General features: G+C 46.4%; 2 protein-coding genes and 1 long non-coding RNA gene across 10 annotated transcripts in view; 2 read left to right on the top strand and 1 right to left on the bottom strand.

Moving 5' to 3' along the window:
* The first annotated feature begins 4,326 nt into the window (after positions 1-4,326).
* LOC121092320 lies at positions 4,327-5,749 on the top strand. Its single transcript, XR_005829261.1, has 2 exons — positions 4,327-4,364; positions 5,636-5,749. It is a non-coding gene; the product is annotated as an uncharacterized LOC121092320 (long non-coding RNA).
* A 9-nt stretch (positions 5,750-5,758) lies between these two features.
* On the bottom strand, positions 5,759-10,735 carry DRD1 (dopamine receptor D1). Of its 3 annotated transcripts, none has more exons than XM_040603106.1 (2): positions 9,217-10,735; positions 5,759-8,914 (listed from the first exon to the last, which is right to left on the bottom strand). In XM_040603106.1, exon 2 carries the CDS (start codon positions 8,904-8,906, stop codon positions 7,551-7,553), a length of 1,356 nt encoding a protein of 451 aa, XP_040459040.1. In that variant the 5' UTR covers positions 8,907-8,914; positions 9,217-10,735; the 3' UTR covers positions 5,759-7,550. The 3 variants fall into 3 exon arrangements, with proteins under 3 accessions (XP_040459040.1, XP_040459042.1, XP_040459039.1); XM_040603108.1 differs by having other exon boundaries at positions 9,635-10,735; XM_040603105.1 differs by having other exon boundaries at positions 5,759-9,525; positions 9,635-10,734.
* A 3-nt stretch (positions 10,736-10,738) lies between these two features.
* SFXN1 (sideroflexin 1) overlaps positions 10,739-26,990 on the top strand; it is a 46,785-nt gene continuing 30,533 nt past the window's right edge. Inside the window, exon 1 of one of the 6 annotated variants that reach the window (XM_040603115.1) lies at positions 10,739-10,756. The gene's annotated coding sequence lies outside the window, so the exon portion shown is untranslated. Of the gene's footprint in view, positions 10,757-22,699; positions 22,826-23,106; positions 23,207-24,665; positions 24,684-24,887; positions 24,906-25,568; positions 25,587-26,990 lie in introns of those variants that run through there. The other 5 variants (XM_040603122.1, XM_040603112.1, XM_040603114.1 and 2 more) reach the window with 5 other exon arrangements.

Below are 26,990 nucleotides of genomic sequence, written 5' to 3'. Positions count from 1 at the left end.
TATCTTTCTCACTTAGAAAGTACTGGTGCTCTCTAAGATGCAAGTCTTGCTTTTGAGAAAATTAGCTCAAACTGTTTGCAAATAAACCATGAAAAATATGAAATTGGATTAGGTTTAGGACCTACAAAATAGACACCAAGTTGAAAAGTGAATTTTTTGCTCAAAAATAATTTCCCACTGTTCAAAAGTAGCCATTTCCAGGGGCTCCTTTTGCTGTTGTCCCACATCCCAATGGACCTGGTGGGATCCAGGGTTTCAGCAGGCATCAGCAGGACAGAGGAGCTGCTGGAGCAGAGTTTGTTCAGCTGAAAACACAAATCAATATCAAAGTCTAATACAACTACAGAAGAGCAAAGAGGATTAAATTAGATGGTGCCATTTACAACTTCACAATTACGGAAATAGTTACAAAAGCCTTAAAAAAATAGAAAGTGAAATGGAACATAACAGCATCATTAAGTCTTTTTTTTTTCCTAATTTAACACACCTTTTACAGAGTAATTTCAAAGTGTATGTTTTAACAGTTTCCCAAACATTTCATCTCCTGGGCACACACATGCTCCTGAACAGGCAGAGCACGACCAGCTCCACCTGCACATCGCGAAGTGCCGGCTCCCAGCCTCAGCCCGGACCCAGCGCCGTGTGGCTGAAACGTGCTTCCAAGCACAAGGTCACGCACAAAGGACTGCTGGCAGTAACGATCACGATCGATGAGTCCTGACAGGTCTGTCCTTTTAACACAGGCGATACAGGCCTGCTTCATCTCCTGTGGTCTGCTTCTGTAGCAAAGAAATATATTAATTTAAATTCACTTCTCATCACTTCTCTGTGAATCTGCTAATTGAGAGCTGTATATGTGTACGTGCATGCACATGAAAGAAAAATTATTGTTACTGGCACAGAATGGCATCCAAATGATTAGGAAAAGTAGCACCATCAGAATCTCCTTTATTAACAGAGAAACAAAATAAAAACAATCTGTAATTCTTTCTCTGAAATTAAGAAACTTTGCAATGGTAGTTTAGTTCAGTGAAACCTTTGGCTTCTCACATCAGTGGAATGAAAATCTAGGAAGCAAATATTTCTCTCATTCTGTGTCTACTTTCAAGACTTCAAAACATCTCCTTGTCTTAGAAAAATGTGAAAATAATAATTTAATCATCTGAAAATCAAGGGATGGGAGCAGGTAAAAGTTTAGAACAATCAAATTGTTTAATGGAAGCCACATTAAACTATTTCGTTTTATTTTTAATATTTAACTTCTTTGTCACTATTTTCAAACCAGAGATCTGATCTGAGTTTTAAAAATCTAACACTGCAAACTGACAACTTAAGTAAATTAAAAATACAGAAATTAATTCTGAAAATACCAGAACATCCTCCAATGATATATTCAAACAACACTGTTTTATTTTGTTTTGTTATTTGAAATATCCCACAATCAGTTTTTGTTCTGTTGGGTGGAAACTATTCAAACAGGAAAAAATCCAACTGATCTAAAGGGAAACTACTGACATAACAAATACAGGACATCCAAGAAAAACAAACATATGAGTTATCTGGAGCAAAGCAAAGTGTAAGTTAGCTGTACAAATCCCCTAGTGCAGACATAATTACAAATTTAATTTCTTTTTGAGTCAAATCACAGCCTGAAGCCAGACCTGATCCCGGACTAGATCCTCTGCTGAGCATCCCACAGTGGTACTGAGCATCCCATGGCAGTACCGAGCATCCCACCACAATGCTGAGCATCCCACCAGAGTGCTGTGCATCCCCCCACAGTGCTGTGCATCCCCCCACAGTGCTGAGCATCCCACAGCAGTGCCGAGCATCCCACCGCAGCGCTGAGCACTCTCAGGCTGGACTGAGCCCAGCTGGCATCAGGGCAGTGCAGGCTGTACCCACCTGGCCCCAAAGAAAAGCCACATTCCCCGCGGAGCCAGCCCCGTGGTGATGCAGGGACTGACAGGTGGTTTGCTCCTTGGGGCTGGCTGGGACAGAGCTGGACCTGGGACAGAGCTGGACCTGAGCCTTTCCTTCACCCATGCCCTCCGGCTGCCTGGGATCGCGGCGCAGGAACTGGGGCACAGGGTTCCCCCAGTGCCACCATCCCCAGAACTGCTCCCCTGCAGCCAGCCCTGGAGCCCTTTGCCACTTGCTCTTTTGTGCCTCTTGTACTCCAAATCATCCATCCCACCATATCCACAGGGCGATGATGAACAAGGGCCAGGATATCCCTCTAATCCCCATGTTGCCTTCCTGGGTGAAACCAGCCCATCCAGAGGGACAGAAACTAAAGCAATTCTGTTGACACAAATCCTGTTATTTCAGTGCAGAACCTGGAGCCCGGGTCTGTTGTTGCTGCTCCTCGTGACCGGTAACAGGATTTGCACCACGCTGCCAGCACCATCCATCACCACTGCCCACACAGGCCTGAGGAAACTCCTTCACCAAAGAACAGCCAAGAACGTCCCTCCTGGAAAGGGGAAGGAACAGCCTGGTGGGACCGAAAGGGAAACGCAGTCAAATTAGAAAAGCAATGGCCACCAGCACAGCAAGGCCAACAGCCTTCTCCTGTATCATTGTCCAGAGTTTTTTTATAGAAATAGAATAAAAACAGGCATGACAGCAAATTGTCATTTCATTCCGACCATAACTGTAAAGACAGCTCACATGAAAATAGCCATCGTATACTCAATTTACATGTTCAGCCTCAAAACTGCATGTGTAGAAACATGCTTCCAACGGTGCTCTGGAAAAACCTGTGCCTGGCTGGGGAGGTGGGAGCTCACAAGCGCATCCCCAGCTTTGGGATCTGGGGCTGGAAAGGTCAGCACCGTGCAAACCCCACAGCCAGCCACGGGCTCCAGGAGGCAGTCGGAGAGCCCGGACCCACTCGCAAAGGGGCATCACCACCCACCTGATCCAAGGCTCGTGGCTGGAGCCCAAAGCTCAGCTCAGCGCACAGCCCACCTGTACCGCAACAGCACACTGCAAGAACATTTTGGCTATGTGTTTCAGTCTTTTAAAAGCTGCAAAATAGGTAGCACTGTTTTCCTTATTCTTTCAGTCACATTCATTGTGTGGCTATATAAGTGGTATCACTACAACTTATTCTACTATCATTATATCAAAACCCAAAAATATTTACTGGAATAATCTGTCTCTCAAGGTACTAATCAAAGCAGGTTTTTGAGATTTCAGTCAGATTTGGGTGCTTCTGAAAACTATTGATTTGAAAATATCCAGGACTGGCTCCCAATAACTGTTATTAAAACTACATCAGCAAAAAGCATTTCCTCTTTCATCTTCTATCTTTTGTCCGCTTTGTTAAGTTAGAAACCCAAATCAGCATAAAATGCTTGCCAAGAGAAGGGAGAAATACACTCAGATTTAATCTAGTGAATATGGTTCATTTGTTGCAAACAGCTCCTTCAACAAGGCCATCAGGTGAATGATTAAACTCTTCCATCCACAAACAGAAGAATACCTTCAGTCACAAGGAAGCAATGCAGAAAAAAAGGTTTCCAGGTTTCCCAGGTTATTTGCGGGCACATCAGAAAGGTACACAGCAGGACTCACTCTGCAGGGGAAAATACTGCTGGGGCCGGGGGGGGGGGGGGGGGGGGGGGTGGCGGGGGGAAGGCAGGGAGAAAAGCACCTGATGCTCATGGGGTAGACAAGGTGGCCATCCTGGTGGGAGCAGTGACAGTGACATCCTGGTGTCCTGGCACCTCCCTGCTTCTCGGTGGCTCTGCTTCTGCCCAGCCACATATTGCAACACATGGTGGGAAAAATATTCCTGGGGAGCATTTCACTTAAGTGGCTGTTATCCCAAAGGTGACGTTATTGCAAATGAACTTCTGCTGCTCTGTCCTCCAGAACAGCAGAGGCTGCGGCTGCCTGCTAGCAGGGAACAGTAAGCCCTCCTCGCAGGCTGCTCGCAGGGTTACTATGGCCAAACCGTATCTGTTAATTCCCTGCTATCAGCTCTGGCATGTCTCCAGCCCCTGGGGTGCACTGTGACATTGGTGTGACCAGCAGTTTCCGCAGACCACTGGTTTCAAGCAGCTGGGCAGCAGGCACAGAACAGGTAATACGGCTCCCGAGCAATTAACTCAGCACATAAATAGAGTAGCAGTTAGCAGGTACATGCTGTTGTCCCTTCTAGTCGCCCCTGACACTGGTCTCCAGGCTCTGCAACAGGTAAGAGAGGCATTTCTGGGTGCAGGCTGGGACTCTTGGCTATGCTGGAGGGTAGGATTTTAATTTGGACTTTCTCTCAAGCAAAGGGTTACTGGGGCTGATAAAGCCAAACAGGGTGACAGAACGGCTCCGGCAGCGGTGGGAGAAAAGGAGGAGAGGTAAAGAAACCCACATTGGGAAGGCTGGAAAATAAAGGGGTAAATGGGGTACGTTGGTAAATGCGGATCAAGGCGAATTCATGGTATTCTAAGATGAATGTAAGGGAAAGGGGTAGAAGCAAAAAACAGTTTAAATAGGACGAGAGATAAAACAATTAAATCAACTTGGCAGATGGACTCCCCTGCCCTGCCTTTAGCAGGGCGCCTGTCCCCCCACAGGGAAGCACCCAGCAGCAGAAACAGGTCGCGCTTCTCCACCGACCTCCGCAGAGCCCCTCAGAAACTCCGGTCCATCCACAAGGAGGGAGGTCCTGGGATGGCTCCTGGTCACACTAGAGCAACCATTTGTTTCAGAACACAAATCATCCCCATATAAATTAGTACAAAAACAGCATCTTGCTTTACATGATCTCCTTCCATGGTATTTTGTATTTTGCTATTATATCAGACTGCTGGGAGTTTTGAGAATAAAAGCTTTTGAAGGCACATGTATTTAACTAAGCAACCACAAAACTTCATCATTGGCCTTTGGCCTGTATAATTTTTAAGAATTCCTCAAAAGTAAAAAAAAAAAAAAAAAAAAAAAAAATTGGGCATCAGCACCCATGCCAGGAAATTTTACCCAAGGAGCTAAGGAAGCCTGGGGGCAGGTGTGCCTCCCTGCTGCCGTCAGTGCCCCAGGGAAGCCGGCACCAAGGGGAGCTGGACACCTCCACAGCTCCTACGCCAGCTCAGATCCCAGCTGCTGAACGCATGGGTCACTCCAGTAATCCTTGAGGCAGAAGTGACCATGGTTGTTCATTTCTTCATTTCAAAACGAATCTGCTGACAGAGGCAGAAACAAAGTCGAGGGCTGCCACGACCAGAGGGACAGTGTTGTGCTTCAGCTGTACCCACCATCGCCTCGCTTCTGAAATGACTCTTCTTGTTCCAAAACACAGACGCTAGCAGCAGGGCTGTACCAGGCTCTGAAAAGCAGTGCCCAACTTGGGGGGAAAAAAAAGAAGAAAAAAAAAAGCAACAATAAAAGCATGCAATAAACCAAACTCACTACTCATACACCAAGGCAAAAAAAAAAAAAAAATCATTTAAGTAAGAGTTACCAGCAGATTGAGCTTTACACATTTTAACTAGTTACATTAAAACAGAGTGTGGTTGTTTCCAAACCGCGTTTACTGCTTTCAGATCCTAGTTTACAGCAAAGGTTCAGAGGTCTCTCAGCAGAGAGGGCTTTCTCCTGCTTGTAGTAAAAATTCCCATCTGCCTCACAGGTGTGATCCCAAATGAGGGCAAATGGAAAAAGAGGAACCGTCCTCGCCTTTAACACATCGATACAACTGCCAAAACCCAGCGTGTGTTTAATAAATGCAATGTAGATTGCTTCATTTGACCTCCTGTTCACAAAATAATTTTATTATATGTATGAAAGCAGCATACAGGCAATAAAATTATGAAAACATTCACAATACATAAATACACAGACCTGATGCAGGATGTATATAGTTCATAAGACTTTAAAATTTTTTTCCTCTCAGTTCTCTTTTCCTGACAACACATTTTGTTGATATACGTTATGAAAAAAGTTGCTCCAAAGGGTATTTTCTGCCATTCAGAAAACAAAAAGCTTTCTTTGAATGCTGCTGAGTATCAACACCCAATGTTCCTGTTGCTAATGTTCACTGATTTCTTTAGCATGACAAAGGGAAAGCAGCAGGGAAGGAAAACGGAAAAGTAGCAGGTTTTTTTAATTAAACATTGGCAACTTTTTTTGGAGCTCACAGGAAGTTTCTGATGTGGGGGCTGCAGTTCCATCCATATTTAGAAATGTCTTAATCCAAAATGGTAATGAGGCACTATTCCTTATTTGAATGGACTATCGACATGGCAATTACTAAAATGTAACGTCCTCCCAGTTTCCAAAGTAAAGCACTAGGTACCTCACTTTTTAATTCTGACTGTGATACAGCAGCAGACAGACAGCATGATCCTGGTGGTACTGCAATAATACAGACGGTAACGAGGTTTGGCATGTTTACTACCATTATAACCAATTGTGTTTGTTCAGAAAAGATATCCAAGACTTGAAATAAGAAAAGTCTGAGAAAGCTGTTTATCTTACATAAATACAAAACGTTATCTACTAAGAATTGTTATCTAAGAAGCTTTTCTTCTCAAATTGGAGTCTTCTTAAGGTTGTAGTCATATTTAAGGTATTTACAGACCCACAAACTTGACATTCTAGCAAAGTCTTTGTAACATGAAACTTTTTAAAAATAAATAGCAGCAATTTCTTTTATTTCTATAAGGGAAGATAATTCACAACTCAGTCAACGCTGGTCCTATCTTTTGAAAGAAATCCCACTTTAAGAAAAAAAAAAGCCCACAAGCAAATGAACTCCACACAGCATCAGGTTTGTAGATTCCTTCATTTCTTGCTGAGCTTCTTAACATTCCTTCACTCCCCTCACCAGCTCTCCAGACTATCAGAGCTTGTAATAAAGTGCTGACTGGTTGACTGGTCAAAATGCAGTTATGACACTCCAAAAATATCCCATTATTTAAACATCTTAAATAACATAAATAAAGCTAGATCTGTTATAACATATGAAAAATATCAATTTAAAACAATAAAGAAATAAAACCAGTATCAACATATTACTTCCCAAAGCTTTAAAAATAACCATTCTCATTATAAGGCTCAATTATTTGTCAGAAATAATTTTAAGAAGGCATCTACCTACCTTTACAATCCCTCAGTCTTTAATTAGGACCTGTTAACACCCACTACCACAAGACACAGCAATCTTTTAACTTCTAGTAAACATTAATCTTTAAATACTTAACATTTATCTTTTGCCTCATTTTCAGCTAGAAATTGGTTTCTCTGTGTAAAGAAGCAGTATTTTGTCACTGCACTGTATCTAAATTTGTATATTTTCCTCAGTATGAACAGTACAGTTTAATAACCTTTTTTTTAACCAATTTTCAGTATCTTTTCTGTTTATTGTTTAAAATATTAAATTTGCTTTGAATGCCAGGAAAATTAATTCTGGGCTTGGTGTAAATGTGTATTTCTCCCTAGAGCTTAGTTTCTTACCAAAAAAAAAATCTTGTGTATCTTTTTTTTTTTTTTTTAAAGACTATTACAATACACACTATTGGGTCTTGCTGAGTAAACCTTACTGTTCAGGTTTTATGCTGCCCATTTTGTGTAATGGGGTTGATCTTTTCCAAAGAAACATCAGCTTCATAATCCAAGATACCCGACAGTGCTGGAGACATTTTCTCCAAGGTCTTAGATAGTTCCCCCTCTTCTTCCTTTTTGAGAGGTTCTTCTTCTGGACACATAATTGCATGTGGAATCAGATAAACCAGATTAGACTCTTTGGGGCTGGACCCTTTGGGCTCATGTTGGCTCGAAAAAACAACTGCTCCGTTATTGTTAATACTAACAGTCTCTATAGCATTGCCGGACATAGGGCAGAGCCTGTAGCATCCCAGCAGGGTTGAAAATGCCTTGCGGAAATCAGCATTGAAGGCATAAATGATGGGGTTGAGGGAAGAATTAGCCCATCCAAACCAAACGAAAACATCAAAGGTGGTGGAATTAATGCAGAAAGCTTCTGCTCCCTTGGATGGCTGGGTAGGCTCGCAAAAGGGAATCATGCAGTTCAATACAAAAAATGGCAACCAGCAGCACACAAACACCCCCATGATCACCGACAAAGTCTTTAAAACCTTCGTTTCCCTCTTGAAGGACATTTTGAAGTTGCTCTCTGGTTGCTGGCAGTCCATACTGCTTCTGTTGCCACTCGTGTTCTGGCAGTTCTTGGCATGCACTGCTGCTCTCTCCAAAGCTGAGATGCGTCGTATTTGCTTCTGAGCAATCCGGTATATCCTCGTGTAAGTTACTATCATGATGGCCACAGGTATATAGAAGCTAATTAGAGAAGAGGAGATGGCATACATCCTGTTTAGGCTAGAATCACAGTTGTCCATGCTTATACCTTGTAAACTGGCATTTAGGTCCAAAAAGCTTGTGGTTGTAGCCTTGTGCCAGTTCAGCTGCACAGGGATGAAGGAAATCAACACAGACAAAGTCCACGCCACGCTGATCATGATGAAGGCTGCCTTGGGGGTCATCTTCCTCTCATACCTAAACGGGCTGGAGATGGCCCAGTATCTGTCCACACTAATGACGCAGAGGTTTAGGATGGAAGCTGTTGAGCACATAATATCAAAGGCCACCCAGATGTTGCAAAATGAACCAAAAGGCCAGAAACCAGCGATCTCAGCCACAGCTTTCCAAGGCATGACCAAAACTGCCACTAAGAGATCTGACACGGCCAAGGAGATGACAAAGAAGTTGGTCACCTTGGACCTGAGGTGGCGAAACCTAATGACAGCTGCACAGACCAGCGTGTTTCCCAGCAGCGTGGAGAGGATGAGGAGCGAGAGGAAGCAGCCTGTGAGGATCCGAAAGGAAGAGTCCCTTTCCACCAGCAACCCTTCCCCATCCATAGTGGTGTCGTTCCAAGTCATAGTTTCTCCTGAGGGAAAATCATATCATGATTTTCATGATGACATCAGCTCCTTTCCTTGCAGAGATCACAGACATCAGACGTCCATTAATTACTCATCACCAAATAGACCAAAAGGTCCTTTCTTACAGTCCCTTCGCCCCCAGAAGGACTTCACCAACTTTGAATCATCCTGAACAACACTGAAAGCTCTACGAGCAAGAACTGAAAATGCACTAATCCAGTCTACCCTACAGACTGTTTTTTAAGCAATCCCTTCAGAAACACACTGCACCACCCCAGCATGAAGTAGCCTAATTCAGACAGCTCACCTGCAAATGTTCTGCTGCTGTCCTCTGCAAATACACCCCACAGACAGGGAAGCAATCACTTTTCCATGCTTACATATATTCCCACTTAAATAGGCTATTGATCGAGTGTTTCCAGCGTCCACTGCACTAGCCCTTCATATTTACTGAAGCATGCTATACGAGGGGCTTTTCCTCTAGTTTCCTAAATGTCTCACTGATGAAACACTCCATCCTTCCTCCTCGGTACACTTCTGTTACAAAATGCATCAGTTCTCTGTTTCCGGGCAGCGTCAGAAAGCAAATCTTCACTTCGTTTCAAACTGATTTACACTTCCAAGACAAAAAAAAATACACATACAGTAAGTGTGTTTTAAAGGTTTTCAGTAAGAAGTAGCTCAGGTTATTTAGCTTTATTTAAATGAGAAATGCTGGCTCCTACCTTTCACCTCTGATTCTCTGTTTGCTCTGGGATGCAGGGCCGTCTCTCCTCCTCTTTTAGTTTTGGAATTGCATAGCAAATCTTACATACAAAACCAACACTGAAACACTGCATTGCATCAGGTGTGTGTGTGTTTTCCCTGAAAGTGCAAATTGGCAGGGGAGAAGTAAAAACCAGGAGAGTTTGACCATCAGGAATTAGTTTTCAGGGGAGCAGCAGATCGGTGCTGTCGGCCTGCATGTGACGGACCCCACCGGCGTGTGCCCAGCTGCCTCCATCCCACAGCCCCTGCCCGTCATTCCACAAACTTTGTTGGCCGGAGCAGTCCCAGCCGCACTTTGTACATCCCGTCGAAGCGGCACGTCAGGGTAGGTCATCCCAGTCAAAAGGCACGGTATTCCCAACACTGGCAAAAGCCGAGCACCGGTTCTTTCTTCTGTCGTTCACTCTTAGGAGAAAGAGGGACGAGAGGAGGAGGCGGGGGGGGGGGATGCTGAGCCACCCCACCTCGGCCAGGGCGCGGCTGCGGTGCCCGCGGCGGGTTCCTCGTCCAGCGGGGCCAAGTCGCTTTAACGCTGCGCTGCCAGGTTATAGCTCCTCATAACTGCCCCGGAATAATCCCACCTCCCGCTCAGCGGGGCTGCGCTCCAGGGATCGGGCCCAGCTTTCACCATGCTTTTTCCCTCTCAGGAAAGCGCCGGCGGAGGCAGCTCCTCACGCTCTCCCGCAGCCCGCCCCGGGCCGCGCATCTCCGGTGCCGGGGGGTCCCGGCGGCGAGGGCTTCCTCCTGCCCGGGGCAGGGCTCGGCAGCATCGCCCCTCCAGGAAAGCTCTGCCTGCTCGGCGTCTCCTTCCTAAAGGATTAAGACAAGGGAAAGACAGGCATGGAGGCACGCAGCAGGCAAAAAGCAACCCCTCTTCGCCTCCTCTAACATCTTCGGTCGGGCGCAGCTTCTTCTGGGCAGCCTCTCCCCGGTTTTAACGCCTTCCTGGGGAATGACGGCCCGGCAGGCTGCCGGGGCGAGAGGCAAAGCCGGGCTCCTGGAGCGGCGAAATTACTTTGCCCCGTCCCGAGCTGCGGCCGCCCGGGGTGCCGGCTGAGCGCGATGAACTGGTGCGGAAAGTAAGTACCGGCGCCCGGCTCGGGGCTGGCGACGCTCCGGAGGCACCCGCGGCTCCCCCGACCGCCGGCGGAGGGGGGCGGGCGGCCGGGACGCCCTCCCGACACAGCGGGGCCGGGGCGGCAAGCGCGGCGGTACCCAGCGGCCGGGCCGGCGGCGGGCGGCACCGGGGCACCGCTCGGCTCCGCGCCGCCTCCGCCGCCTGGCGCAGCCCCGCGCCCCCGCCGCTCCCGGCGCAGCCGCGGCCGCCGGGCTCCCTCTCCTGGGCGGCCGCGGCCCCGCGCCCAGCCGCGCCGCCCCGCGGAGGCGGCCGCCAGCCCAGCCGGGCCTCAGGGCTGCCCCGAGGGGCCGGGCTGCTCCGCGCCCCCCCGCCCCGGCCAGCCCCAGCCGCCGACGGGCGAGCGCCAGCCCTGGGCAAGTAAGGCGGGCGAAGGGCATCGCTGTCCCTGCGCGGGGGCGGGACACCCCCAGCCCGGGTTCCAGGGGCGTGCGGCTGCCCGAGGACCCGCTCCCGACCACCCCTTCCGAGGTGAGGCAGGGGACGGCGGCGCCACACGGGGCTGCGGCTCTCGGCCCCCCCGCGCCGCAGAGCGGCCCCCCCCGACGGCAGATGCGGAGCTCGTGTCCGCAAAGAGAGCCGGTGCCGTGAGCTGCCGTCCTGCCGCGCTCTTCACACCGTGTTTTCTCCTTTGCAAAAAATCCTTCCGGCTCGGTAGAGAGCACCAAAACACGGCAGTTATGTCTCAAACCCCTTCTTGCTTCCAAAAGGATTTTTTCCTTTCTTACCTTAGCCGCAACAGCCAGCGGAAGATGAACATGCTGATTTGCAAGTTGCTACCTTTGCACAGGAATCTAACTCCAAAAAAAAACGGAGAACGAAGATAAAAGGCATCCCAGGGAGGTTAAACCCCCCCTAGAAGAACAAGTAAGCGCACTAAGTTGTCAAGATAAATTTTGTGGGGTACAGCATTAGCGAAGTTGCTTTTGTGCCAGCTGTAATTTTTCATCATGTCAGTTAAAGCAGATACAGTGCTAAGCTAACCTTGACGAGCGAACTAAACACTTGTTTTCCTTTCCCCCTGTCTTTCTTTTTTTCTCTTATAACTGCTTCTCAGCAAGTTCTCATTCCCCCTTCTTACTATCTTGCCCTTTAATCATCATTCATCCTCAGAGGAGGATGAAAAAAGACAAGAAAATTAATCCTGTGCTGTTTGGTAATAGAGATCTCTAATGAAACTCACTGTGAGTTTTCTTTTTTCAAGATTGTTTTCCTTTTTTTCTCCTGTTCTTAGAGTACAACACAGGTGAGGTTTACTGCGTGATACCTATTTTCTGAAAACGTTTTTCAGTAGAAACCCTAGGCTGAGGGAAACTTTGCGTGCATAAGAAGTCACTGAGCACATTTGGTTTTATTTGTAACAACTTCCAGAGGCTCCCCCACGATGGCTTTCTACCACAGCTGTCCTGGATTATTCCAGGAGAAATCACAACTCCAAAGTATACAAACAGCACAATTTTCGAGACACACTGGAGAAAAATATTGAGGTACATGCTGCAGAGGAGGGAGCAGTCTGCTTTTGATCATTTCCTTACCAGCTCATCCAGCAAACTCTTCTTTTCAGTTCATCTTTGCTAGGGAGCAGCCTTTTCTGGGGAAGAGGCTGAATTCAGCGTTGGAAGACCCTAACGCTGTTCATATGAGTGAGGGTTTACAACTTTCATTTTAACCTGACATTAAAAAACTAGCCTTTTTGCTTCCTACTCAGCAGCCTATAAGAACCTCACGGTCCTTACTTGTTTGGCAATTCAACATCTGTTGCAGAAGTCCGAGCCTCCCTCCTGCCGGGTGTCGGTGTGACCAGCTCAGGGACAGATACGGGGTCTGGCTCAGCCAAGCCCGTACAAACGCAGTGAAGCCCCTTCGGTGCCTACACAGGTTTCAAACAACAGCATTTCACGCAGGGCACCCTGCTGTACTCATTTGTCTCTTCAGCTAATTTGTAAGCTTTTTAAAACTTTCGTGACTTAGTAGTCATACCCAGGTGAGGAGCAGAAGTGAAATCCATTAAACCGCTATTATTATTTAGGTAAATTTAGTGGTGGGATTAGGCAGCCAATTGACAGGACTCTGGGAGCCAGTTTAAAGTATGGGGTGATTTTTCCTTTTGCTGCTCCCTGCCTAACCTGCTTCCAGCCAGCGCAAGAAGGATCAGCTCTTATCCAGGTCAGGAGTTGCCTAAAACTGCCAGCAACAGAACAACGGTGCAGGTGTTTCTCGGAAATTCAGAAACAAGCACACAGCCTGTTTAATTTTCCCTGGGTACCCACATAAAACAGCCACTTAATTTTATTTAATGCTTTTCAATCACTACTGACTGATGCTAGAATCAAAGCAATGCCCAGCAAAGGAAAGCTTTTGTATCTGTTACCACCCTGTGAGGCACCTGCTTCTCCCAGAAGACTGTGGTTGGAGAAAGTCCTATTTGGTCCATATGAAGATATAAAAAATATAAATACTGAGTAGCACCTTGATCCAAATAATCTTCATCCAAACAGTAATTAGCTACTGGAAGACCAAGTCAGACTTGAACAAAGTCCAGCTTTTGAATTCAGAGATAAACATGCTTTCATCTGCAAAACAGCGCACATGCTAGAGCTGGAGAAAGGCAGCTTAATTTACAAAATAATACTACAGTATGTGGAAACACATTGTACTCACATCACTCTGAGGATGACTTTTTGAGTCTGCATGCATGAGATTTATGAAACATGAAATCAGCTGAGGCATGTTAGCAGAAATAACGTCCAAAGGAACTGTCAGGTCTCTAAATGAATGGGTTATACTAATAAGCCAAGATAACTTTAGCCTCAGTGTAACCTTCTCAGAAAAATCAAGGGTTCCTAGAAATCGAACAGCAGCTATGAACTCTTTTAAAGATCAGTGAAGCACACTGGTTAAATTGATATTATCGTGTTGGGCATTCCACAGGGAAAACCATAGTAGTGAGTACAAAAGCACAGAGCGAAGAGTAGCAGCAGAAAAAACCTATTACTTTGCTGCTATAAAAAAAAATAACTGTCTCCAAGGATCTCGAGCTCATTCTTGAATGATAAAGATCCACCAGCAGGGAGAAAGGATCAGCAAGAGAAATGATTTCTAGCCCCCAAACACCGACGACGAGGCTTAAATATTCAGTATTGAGTATAGACTTTTTTTTTTTTTTTTACTGTAGATTATAGGCAAGGCTGCACCTTGGAGTCCGGGGGATTCAGTAGGACTGATCTCAAAAAGCACATCAGTGCCCTTGTGAATGTTGGCTTTTGAACTATTTCCAGTGGCAACCAGTGCACAAACCATCCCTGGGTACCAGGTCACTGGTGAAGTATGTGCAAAAGTCCGGACACTGACAGGGAAAAGGAAAAGGAAAAAAGCCCAAGCAGAAACACCCTGTGTGGAAATCTGGGTTTAAATGACCTGTTGAGACAGCTAATCCAGGCAGTGGCAGAGCTGGACGCAAGGGGTAATGCAAGGAGGGTATAAATGGGAAGGATTTGTTGGGCAGTGCTACTGGTTCCAGGGATCTGGAGCTCATGCACCAGACTCTCAAAAAGCAGCCTCGAGTCTGCAGGGCTCTGCACACGTGAGCTTTAGGAGTGGTGGAAAACTATAATCTGGTCGTTTGTAAAGGGAAAGGAGTGGTGTTCCCCTCCCGTCCCTGCTCCTACTCCGAGCCCGTTCCAGCTCTGCTCCCCTTTCTCTCCCTCCCCGGTAATCCCTCCCTACATTTGCAGTGCAAGCCCAGAGCAAAGCTGGTTGGTTTCAGCTGTAACACCCCAGATTTTATAACAAAACCTCTCTTTTTGGAAAGAGGTGGAAGACAAGAAAGAAAGAGAAATATAAACCCGCGACCAGGGATCTGAGCAGAAGCTGTCATCTAAACAGTCCCCAGCCTCCTGCCACGCAGGAGCCACGGGTAATTTAAGCTCAGTGCGATGCTGCCAATAACGGTGTTATTTAATCAGCAGAGCTTATGCGGTGAGTTTTTATGGGTTTTTTCCAGTTCCACCCACTCACTCCCACAGGACCAGAGACAGAAATGTTTTCTACAATGAACACTTGGAGTGACCATTCCTCTCGCAATTTGACCGGCTCCATCAAACCAAAGGCCATTACTGGATCTTCAATCACCCTGGAAATGGCTCAAACAGGGAAGCCTAATATTTCCCCCCTTCTCATTCTGGGATTTCCATCTGCCACAGATACGGGTAGGAGAGGGATTACTGCCCTGCCAACACTTCTCTCCGGAGTGGGTAGAGAGCCAAACTGCAGAGGATGCTGAGAATATATTATAGCTGAGAGAAGAGGAGAGGAGAGCTCTAAGGGAAGAAAAATGCTTCCTCTGGCTGCCTGGGCCCTGCAGCAAGGCAGGACAGTGCCAGGAAATCCACAGCAAACCACTAAGACCCCTTCTTCAAAACCTAATCTAAACCAACAAACACAAAGTATCTCAAAATTCCTGACCATTTCACCAGTGAATATAGACACTTGATGTACTGCTGAATTTTATATTCTCATCCATGCATATAAAACCCCTACACAGCTGATTGCTGAGGACCTGCTATAGGAAGTACCATGTAAACTAGTAAGAAGTACAAAAATACAGACGGGGCCATTGACTCCCAATTTATTCTTTATTTGCATATTCATATTTCTTCCAATACTGTATAGCTTGCATTTTTTCTTTCACTCCACACTGGACAGACATTTTAGGCTCTCAGAAAAATTGAAGTTGAATATATGAATCAAAAGAAATGTCACAGAAAAAATGACAGCACTTTTAATGTTAAAGATGGCTTTGACATATTAATTAGTATTTCAGAAATTGAATAAAGCCAGTGATACAGAATGATTCATTAGAATGAAATTAATCTGAGAAATAATTAATTCTGACTGGATCGATAAAAAGAATATAAATAGATATATTAGCAGCAAAACTCTTCACAAATGAGTGTGACAGTGATTTCTAGCAGCAGTGGATGAGACTGCAGATAATACAATTTTCTTAGCAGATGGCTTGGTAGGTGGCACTCTCCCCTCCTAAACTGGTGATACAGATTTATTCTTGAGCTTTGCACTAGCTTAAAATGGATCCTTCCCCACGTTCCAGCCCAGTCCCTGACTGGTTGGAGAAGAACTGTTTAAGTTCTACCAGCACACTGTTGTGGTTTTCTGGTGCAGGACGTGTGATGACAAAGAATGTGCTTGGGACCTACAGGAGCCCATTGCCTCTAAAGGTTAGTGGAGCAATAATAGGAGTGTAGTGCAATAGTTTTCACTGCAGCTGATAATTAAGTCCACATTATTGCACATCCAGTATGGTCAGGCTCCACAGCCCTTTCCATTGGCAGGCTACAAATCTATGAATTAAAGATAATTAAACTAATACTTACCGAAAAAAAATAGGAGCCAATACTGCACAGAGCATCACTTCTTGCTCGCAGTGAAGACCAAGAGAAGCATTTTGCACCTGCACCACAGGGAGTGGCAGGAGGAGGCAGCTCCTGCCAGGGACACCCAGCCAGGGCTCTTTGCTATGAGGGCAGCCCCACCGTGCCCACACAGGAGAGCGGCAGGTCCAGCTGCAGCAGACAGGGTCAATCAGCAGCCCAGCAATGACCAGACCACCCCAAATGTCCCAGTCCTGGAGCTCTGATGTCTCAGACAGCATTTTCCCTTCTGCAGCCTCCCAGACAATGCTGCTGTTGTTGCGATGTTGCAGCTGCACCAACCCAGGGTCCCACCTTCAGATTCTGGGATTAAATTGTTCTTGGAGGCAAGATGTTGGTTGTCAAAGTCCTTACCAAATCACACAGTCTGGGCTTGATGGCAGTCAGAAAAGTTCCACCAAGTTCAATAAAACATTAGAACAATATTCCAAACAAGAATCCACACAAAGGTCTAAACTTTGGGCTGCTTCACTCCTCCTACCATAATCTTCATTCAAACTCTTGAAAAACCAGTGACCTGACTGGATTGCCTCAGCTATAAAATAACCCCAAATCCACTTTTACCCTAGCTCATCTGGATCTGTTTTTCTGTTCCAGCCTTTGTGCCTGTCCCACCACATCAGGCAGGACCGTTTCATCCCAGCAATACAGGCGATGTCTCCCTCTTTACAGCATGCCTCGATGCCCTTGGCTTTTCCCTGCCCTGTGTTGCAAAAAGTTGTTGCTATGACAGTCTCTAACAGACAGTACTTTCCCAGGCTGGACATGTTCCCTGAGTTTCATCATTCATTTGTCAAAATCTGTCTCAAGGTCAGGGGCCTTCCAAGTCAGCAAGATGCCCCTGCTCCCCTCCCCCCGCAGAGGTCAGCCGCCCAGGGCTGGGCTTAGCACATGTTAGGGCTCAGCTCCACCAGCACCACCATTCCGTGTCCCTTCTTCAGCCCATCAAACCAGTCCTCTCCACTCAAAAGAGGTTAAAATAGGGATGTTTTCTAGGTTACATTTCAGGAAAGGCGATGGGATCTAATCATCTAATCCTATCTTTCTGGTTTCACTTTTTTCCCCACTCTTTACAGGGTTTGATTTTCTTCTGGGCTTTTCTCAGCATCACTTTCTGAGAGTTTCCCCCAGGTCTTTAGGAACTACAGGATGTACAGGCTGGCCATGATTTTTCCATTGCTTTCCTGCATTTTTCTGTATCCCGCACTGGCAGGATCAGCAGCGGAGCACTCCAGCGCAGTGCACAGGGGGCTTCCCAAACTGGGGGAACCTCCAGCAGAGCTTTCCAGCTGTTTTCAAGAAATGCCTAATGCTTTTCTAGAAATTTCCCTGATGCTTTCTAGTAGTTGTGGACTGTTTTTAGGTATTCCTTTCTGCTTTCCAGGAGTTCCCTTCTGCTCTTTAGAAATTTCCCACAGCTTTCCAGGAACTGTGCCTTGCTTTCTAGGGTTCCTCCATTGCTTTATAGCAATTCTTCTGTACTTCATAAGAAATTCCTTCTAGCTTTCTAGGAATTTGTAGCCAACTTTCTCAGAATTCACATTTTGCTTTCCTGGAGTCCCACCCCCCAGCAGAATTCAGATCTGCTTTCTAAGAATTCTCCATAATTTTCCAGGCGTTCCCTGTAGCTTTTTAGGAATTTCCCATAGTTTTCTATACCTTTTCCATAACTTCCTAGGAATTTCCTGCTGCTATGAATCTCTCACTGCTCTCTAGGCATTTCTATCAGCTTTCCAGGTATATCTATCATACTGTTGCATGGTGTCAAGTGTTGTTCCACACTGTTTGTGCTGTTGCGTGCTATTTCATGCTGTGACATGTTGTATGCTATTCTGAGTTGTCCTGTGGTGTCTTATTTTGTCATATGTTCTGCTGCCACATCTTGTTCTCACCAGTTTGCTCATGTTGCTGCCTGCCTTCCCATGTTGCCGTGGCATGCTCTTTTGTGTCATCTTCTGCTTCTGTGTGCTGTCAGAGGTTATCGAGTGCCATCCTATGTCGCTACAGGAATAAACATTTGAGAGTGCATATTTTTAATTGCTGTTTTTGAAAGCAATTGGAAAGACTCAGGAAGTGAAAGTATTAGGAATCAGCAATATCTGGTCCCTAGAGGATGATGAAAAAAATTTGTCAGGCCTGGCTGAAGCAGTTGTGAGATCCTGTGGATGTTCCCTGTGCCCTACAGGATGGTGCTGCACCTCCTCTTGTCCCCATACTGCATCCACAGCTGCATATTGACATCCCAGACCAGCCTGCCTGGCCAAGTGTCTTTTGCTGACAACAGCTGGCATAGATGCTTCACAGTCTGAACAATTCCAGAAGAGATGTTTTTAAAATAGCCACGTCATGGAGGATATAGCTTCCTGATTCCCTTGAAAGAATGATTTATCCCTTTAAACGTAGCTCTGTGTCCCCTCTAAACACAGATTGGCTTTTCCTCTTCATTCCCTTCCCATCTTATCTGACATAACGATGCATCTAGATAAATAGGAAACTTGGGTATGCATCAATTTAGCTTGGCACAGTATAGCGTGAGTAACCTAAAATTGGGTTCTAATATTGCAGATACGAGCCAAAACCTTTAACTGATTTTGTAAGTAATCCTTTATCAGCTTATGTAAGGGTTTCATTACAATTTGTACTGCCAAAAAGTGTAGCATTACTTGTCTGTTTGACCAGATTTCCCTAGATAATAGTTTATTCATTATCAGCTCAGACTGGGAAAACAGGATGGTGGGTTTTGATACACTAGCACAGACTCACAGAAACCCCTAGCTCATTTACAGAAACAGTCTTTGAATTTATCGGCACTCAGACTGCACTGACGTACCTTCCACTCTGGGGTTTGGATTTTTTACATAAAATTAAAGTACGGTAAGTCAGTAGACCATAGGAAAAGCTGTATATCTGTGGTTCATCTGGCCCAGTGTTCCACTCCTGGTAGCAAACCCCAGTGCAAAGCCTTCACAGGCACCTGCCATCGAGTGCTAATTAATAGTTCCCAGAAACGTTGCTAGTTTCTTCTGGCAAAGGCCTGACAACAGCCAGCTTGGTGCCAAGGCCAGTTCCTATCTTCCAGCACCAGCAGCTGAACACACTCCATCCAGCTCCTTGCACTGTCACCACACATCATTCCCCACCTGCTCCACAGCCGCTTTTCTCATGGAGCAGAAAAGTCTTGCCATATCCCACGCTTGCCTTTACACTCGTTGACAGCACTGTGGTGAGCCAGGGCTGCAGAAAACCTTGTCCTGCAGTGCCACTTACTGGGTATCCACGTTAACAAAAGCGATGTGCAGCAGCTCCCTGTTTTTCTCAGCTGATTTGAAATGGGAAAAAGCACCAAAATCTAATGCCCAATGTAAATATTATAAATACAGGAAAGCTTGAGGAAAGCAAATACAATGAAGCTCATTTTTTAGATGAGGCAGTAAGTGTAGAGGAACAGAAATCGTCCTTTTCTGCTCAGCATAGGGAAGAATTTGTCCTGTAATAGTCCAGGAATTCTTCCAGATGGAAACACACAGGGTTAAATTCATCCCTAGTTCAACAAATGCAAAGGACTGAATGTACCTCTGGAGGTTTGTAGGAGTCTTATTAATATATTCCGTGAGAAAGGAATTTCAACTGAAAGGAATGTTTCAACAGGAGCTGAGGTAGGGCTTACTTAATTAATTAGGTTGTTGTCTCTAGGCATATGCTTTCTGATGTACCCTTAGTATTTCCACTGTAATTTAACCAGCAAGATACTACACTCTGCATGAACCTGTAAGAAAACACACGCTTGAGCTTACAAATGGGGCACTGACCAAGCTACATGGACTGATCGCATGGGACTGTCTGTGGAGGAGTCTTTTCGAGGGACCAGGACTTTTGAAGCACAAATCTGCAATATTCAGCTGCAGATCAATATGCTCAAAGCCACGTTCTGGGGTCAGTCTCTCCCGATCCTCCAAGGCAGAAAGCTGGCTGGAAACCATGGCAGCCCCTCCAGCCCACCCCCCTGACCTTCCTGCTCACGGATGGCACCGACGGGATCAGTACACCAGGTCCCTCAGAATGGAAGCAGGATCAGGCCAAAACACACATCGGGATCTGGGAGCTGGCACATCCTCCTGGATCCTGCATTTTTGTAATACGGCCAAAAACATTTCAATAAGAAAGTTAGTGCAGACAAAGAAACACATGTAGCCAGGGGCTAGATATTCTTTGTGACTACCCATATTTGCCCATTGGCCTTCCAGTTTTGTGGCTCATGAGCAATTGTTGTTGGTTAGGCAGAGCCATCTCAAGACTCTTCAGGATTCACAGCAAAAAATCAGATTTGTTTCTCAGCAATGGGAGAAATGACTAGTCTAGTGAAAGAGAAGTTAAGTAGCTGTTCAAAACCATCTGCACCGAGTATAGAGCAAATGATTAACTTGAGGAACGAATGTAGCTTTCCATGTAGTGACTCACAGAAAGAATTTAGGTATTTACATTAAAGAGTCTGCAAGCAGAGTTTCTATTATGCAGAAAAGACCATGTGTGGTTTTCAAGCAGACTAACTAGTTAGCATCTTTTGCATGTAAGAAAATTATTGGAAGCAGGCATTAGTCCTCAGAATGCAAACCATATACCCCAGTATAACTAATTTCTTTCCCTGCACGACATCCAGCTGTCTCCATTTTCTGAATGAGATGTCTTTCCTGCTTAGTCATTGCAATGGGTTTAGCAACAAGTGATAGAGCCAGGTGCCATGAAAGATATATTCAGTGTTGAATTTGTCAGTGGTTATGGAGACTGGGATCTGCCTGACAAGATTAAAAAGAACTAAAGACACTAGTCATAAAGTACATAAATTGTGAACAAATTTTGTTGCACAAGAAAAATGCAACGCAGGAGTATCAGTTCCAGTTTTTACTCTTTCATGATGGAATCTCACCTGGTATATTTACACTTGCAACTGTCACACACACACACATATATATATATATATGGAAGACCCAAGTTGTGGAGCCACAGGGGAAACAGATAGGTGAACACCTGAGGTTTGATGTGTCTGTGTCAGAATGAAAGTTGAATCGTAACTTTTCTTTGAAAATCATAAACTGAGTAGGCTAGGTAAAAGCTGAAAACAAACGCCAGCCTACTCAATTATGTTTTTTGGGGGAGGGATCCAATTTTTAATAGAAGTTGAGTCTTAACAGTGAAGATTTCACCAGTAAGTGTTTCCTCACAAATTTAATACCTGGGGAGAGTTCTGGCCTTTTAATATAAAATTGCCATTTAGCATCCTGCAACAAGCAGTGATAGGGAGGTCAAAGCTCACCAGCCCCATATTCAAAGTGTTTTATTAATAAGAGCATGCTGCCCCTTCGGGGGGGAGACCTGTGGGCAGAGCGGTGTTGTTACAAAGGGAATTTTAACAGAAGACCTTCAAGGAGCTGGGCTGGATATATATTTATATACACAATGGTAATTGCAATTGGCCTCTGTGTGTTGGCTTGTTATTCTGGTCCACAAAAGAGATAAACTGGGACTGTCCGCAGGCTGTAAATGGGATGCAGTACTGCCATACCCGGACATGTTTTCCCCCATTCCCAGATGATTCAGCGTCAGTTATGGGATAAGAGCAGCTCGTGTGCGGCTGCCTTGTAACACTACCAGGCTTAGACATTAAGGTGCTGACTCTGGAACCTGCGTTAGGGATCTGCTGGGCTGCAGAAAGAATAGAAACAGTGCCACTGAGGACCCATACTATTTTTATTAAATCTCAAATGACTGCACAAGTAATCCCAAACGCAGAAGCTATTGGATGCTCTAACACGTGGGTTGGCCATAATTACTAGAAGGAAAGAAACGCTCCAAAAGCCGTTCACAGCCTTCCAACATCAAGGACCCGTGTTTATTTGACATTTTTAAAGGCGCCGTGCGCGAGCAAGTTCTCCTTAGCTGGAATGGACTTCAGAGGAATGCATCGCTTTATTACTTTTATTCCCTTTTCAGGATTAGATCCTAAGAGTCGGTTATTTTTCTAAGGGCCCTTTCCCTGTGGTTTCCCAGGGACGCCTCCCGGCCGCCGGCTGTCCCTGCCCTGGGGATGGCGGCGCGGGCGGTAACGGGGGAGCCAGCAGCGACCCGCCCGGGCTGCCGGGGCCGCTCCCCCGCCCGCTGCCCCCAGCCCCAGCCACTCCCCACACACCCACCCCCCCCCGGGGATCTTCCCGACAGATTTTCTTCCATTAACTAGAAAAGTAATTCCAAGGCTTGAACGGCGCCCGCGCTGCCCGGGGCGCTCGGCGGAGGCACCGCCGCGCCGGGGCGGGGAGGGGGCCCGGGCTGTGGGGCTGCCGGGTCACACCGGGCGCCCTTCAGGGCCTCGGGGGGCGGGGGGGGCGGCAGGCGGCCCCCGGCCGGCTCCAGCGGCACCGCGGCCCCCCGCTGGGCGGCCCGGCCCTGCCCCGCCGGGGCGGAGCGAAGCGGAGCGGGGCGGCCCGAGCGCCTGCCCCGGCCCCTCGCCCGCGGCGCCGAGCGAGCCTCTTCCGGGCAGCGGGGCCAGGGGCGGCGGAGCCGGCGGCGCGGTGAGTACCGGGGTCGCGGCCGGGGTCCCTGCGGGGCTGGGGAGCGGGCGGGGGAGCCAGCTCCCGTGTCACCGCCGGCGCCGTAGCGGCCTAGCCCCGCGGGTCACCTCCCTCCGACCCCCGCAGGCCCGCCCCGCGGGTCACCCCGGCCCCTCGGCAGGGGCCCGCAGCCCTCTGCCACCAGTCCCCCCGCAGAGGCCCTGACCCGCGTGTCCCCCGGGCCCTCCGCAGCGCCCCAGCCCCTGTGTCCCCCCAGCTCCCAGCGGGTGTCCCCTCGCCCGGACACCGGCAGTGCCAGGCCCCGCCGCCCAGCCCCGGGAGAGCACCCCGGGTACCGCGGGGGCAGGCGCCTGGTAGCCAGAGGCAGGGGTTGGAATTGCTGTGAGTGTTGATTATTGATTTTAATTCATCGCATTGCGAATGATTTATTGTGATTGCAGTGGGTGTTAGGAGAGCGGGTGAGGGGGCGCAAGGCTGGGTTTGTACCGATGTGCAATTAAAAAATCACCGGTATGCATCCTGTCAGGAAAAGATATAGGGAATACTGAGAAACTACAGAGGAGGGCCATGGACATGCCTGGGAAGAGCCAGATACTTCAGTTTACCAAGGGAGAGTTAAAAAATAAGGAGCAGAGACAAGCTTGCAGCAGTCAGGACTGAAATAAAACATGGGCGCGCACTAACCCTTTTTTAGCAAAGCAGCTTTATTTTCCTTAATGAAGGGACAAAGTGAACAGGTGACGTGTGTCTGTGATATACACCTCGTGCGATGGGACAAGAGGTGGTGGTTGGGAAGGTGACATGGCTGAGCTGGCTGCAGCAACCTTGAACATCTGGAGGTAGCGAACATCTGGAGGTAGCGTTGGTGGGGAATGGTGAAATCCCTGGCCAAGTGACACGCCAAAGATGGCTGCGGTGCTGAGGAGAGAGCCCCAGCAGCAGGCTCTATCCCTTGGACACAGACTGCTGCTGTTGTTGCTAGGCTACAAGTGGGACGTACATTTATAAGCAAAAAAAAAAAAAAAAAAAAAAAAGTATCATGTATATCATGTAGTGTTGCCATGATTTGCCTTTTCCAGCATTCAGTTTCTTTTTATGATTGCATATAGGAAAAATCATAGTGCAGACAAAGATTATTTTTTTTCTTTGTGATTTAAATAGATATTTGCTGGTAGAAGCTGCTTTTGGGAAAGAAAACTTGGCAAGTGGCTTGGTTAACATTTGCTACATTGCATCATACTTCTCCCAGTCATCAGCTGGGCTGCTTCTTTCAAACTGTGATAGCAAATGTAGTGCAGATAGAGGAATACCATTGCTTACTGACCCCGGTGGGTCTGATATGTGCTCTTCTGCCATCACACAAAAATGCTTTCTTCCTGTAAAAAACTATCAGTGCTTCTCATTTGAATTAATTATACTGCCATGACTGACATCCCTGAAGTATTGTGTTCTTGTCTTTGCCCGAGCAATTAAAATATGGGTAGTTGCTGGCTTCGCCTTTCTGTTCTTGCTTTGCCAACGTGTTGTAATTATAAAGTACAATAGGTAACCTTTTACTAATCAGAGCATAATTGATTTCCTGTCTTTTCTCCTAAGCCAGCAGAGCAGCTGTTGTCGTGGGCATTGCTTGTGGAAAAGAAAAATCTGAGTTCGTTCAGGCAAAGGAGCCCCAAAAAGGGCCAGTGTGTTATTTGAGAATAAAGAGACCTACCAGGATCCCTAAGCATGTCTCTTTCAAAGCAGCTTGGGAAGTGCTTCAAAAGAACTCAGCTCTGTAAAAACAAATAAGTAGCCTTGGTTTATAAACATGTCAGAGGAAGAAGAGAAACTGTTCTTCTCCCCCATCTTATAGCAGCAGGTACTTTTCCCAGCCTCAGGATTTTCCAGCCTGCATCTCTCTTTTCCCAGAACAGGGCACTGACAGCTGGACATCAGGCTGTTAGGGGGCTGCTGTGAAGAATGGAGATCTGGGGGCCCAGGTGTGTCAAATCTTTTTCTCTCTCCCAGTGGATCTGCACATGAAAGGTTCTCAGCAGCACCTGGCTCTAACTTTTGAACTATTCCTATTCTTAGGATTCTGGTAAGAAAGAGGTACTGCTGTTACCTTCTGTTTTTGCTGGGCTTTCAGAGGAAAGGCTTGCTCTCATTTTTCAAAAAAGTAACTTTTAGTTGTCTCTAGGAGATTTTGTGAATCATGATCTGACCTGAGCACCTTTACATCACCTGAAGTGGGGGATCTAAGCTCTGGTAAAAGACACTGTACAGGTTACACCTTTCTTTGAGCATTTTAGAGCTCCTGTATGCAGGCTGATTTGAATTCTCTCTTAACCTTGAGTACCCAGTGTGGCACATGCTTTGTCACAGGGGATTGGAGGTTGTGGTTTGGGAATTGGGCACCAAGAAGTGAGATGTTGTAATGTTCATTATCACAATTATGTCTGCACTGCTTTTGAACATGGACTGCTCTTCAGACTTCTCCCTCCCCCAGCTCAGTTCTTGCTGACCTTCTGAAATTGCATGCAAGAGAGGTGAAAGGTTGCTTCTCATTAATAGAGTCCACTTTGGTAGGGGAAGGTGCAAGAGGCTATAATCTGGACTCCAGCCCCTATAAGACCAAAAAGCAACAGAAAATTCTGTATAGAGGGTTAGGCGATACCCTATCTGGCACTCAGTCTAAGGAAGTTTGCCGAAGGATCCTCACTCCAGAGAACTTAGGTGTTTGTATATGTTGAGGAAAGCCTGCTTCTTGGGGAGTTCTCAGGCAAGTTTCTTTCACAAATACTTTCTCTGATAATGTCTCCCTCCTGGCAACCTAAATATCTCTTGAGGAAATGGACGCTTTGCCATTTGGGGTGCTTCTTGATGCAGAACAGTGACTAGCTTTAAACATGTGTATTGAGATCAGACATAGAGAATTGGGTTCACAATTAACACCATCAAGAAATTTCTTTTTCTGTTGCTTTGTTCCCAGTTTTAGCTTAAGATACTGGGAAAATTAATGACATACCTGATTAAGTTTCTTAGTGGTGGGGTGGATTTTTTTCAAGACTTGGGTTAAAACATAAGTTGTCAGTAACATAAGAAAATATAAATGGTTCCAAGGAAGGTAGCAAAGCTGCTTTTCATCATTCGTGCACTGTGGCATGGGTTTAAGTTGCCCAGGATTTCCCAGATCATGTGCTTATCTGGATAATTCAGTCATGCAACAGCATTTAAAATAAGTGATCTGGGTTGTTCAAAATTGCATGGTACATTACTGTCTGAAATAAATTAAACAGTCATTGCTGCTCTTTTGGCTACTGCTTTGGTTTGAAAAGTGGTTATATGACCTTCAATGTGATGTTTAAAACATGAACTTTGAAAAGAAACAGCAGAGTTGAACTCCTGGCAACTCCTGAATCTGCATTTTGTAGAATTGCTGCAACTGCTGTTGTTGACCTTTGAACAAGGTTTAAGGTCTTCTGCTATTGCTGATTCTATGGCAAATCTAAAGGTAGCCTTTGCACTAAAACTGTTGATCAGACTTTGTGCTGGTTTTCATGTAGCTATTTTTTAAGAGGCCACTCTTGCTTGTTCTTAAGCCCTCTTTTTTTCCTTCCAGTTAATGTTAGTATTAAAGACTAGAGGTCATGAACTGGCAGATGATTCCATCTTATCAGAGAGGGCAAGAAATTTCAGTGTGCTTGGTACTGGGGCTTCCAGCTGAGTTCGATATCACTTTTGGACTGAAAGTACACAAGATGAAAAAGTTAGTCAAAGAATTACGGATTTAAAATAAAAACTTTTGTAGGTGGTTATTAAAAATGGGGAGTTGAGAGTTTTTCTTCAGATAAACAAAGACCTTAGTGAGTTCTGCCTTGCTTTTTAGTTTGTTATTTTCTGATGGCTAGGGCTGGGAGGGCACTGGGGAGAGAGATGTGGAGGCAGCAGCAGGGGGATTTGGCGAGAGAGCGGTAGAGGAGGGGCTGGCGGTGAGATTTGCTTTAAAGCACTTGGGAAGTGCAGTTTGACACAGCGGTGTCCACTCTTGTGATCTGCCATCTGTATCATCACATCTAATTGCCTCCGGTCTACACAACCACGTCTGCAGCTCAACTTTTGGTGCCAAGTACATGGCAAGCCATGGCCATTCCTTTTTAGCTTGACGGTCATATGTTTATGAAAA

Source organism: Falco naumanni, chromosome 8 (assembly GCF_017639655.2).
Source record: "Falco naumanni isolate bFalNau1 chromosome 8, bFalNau1.pat, whole genome shotgun sequence".
Lineage (NCBI taxonomy): Eukaryota > Metazoa > Chordata > Aves > Falconiformes > Falconidae > Falco > Falco naumanni.
Note: the sequence above shows the minus strand (reverse complement) of the source record. Positions and strands in the feature narration are given on the sequence as shown.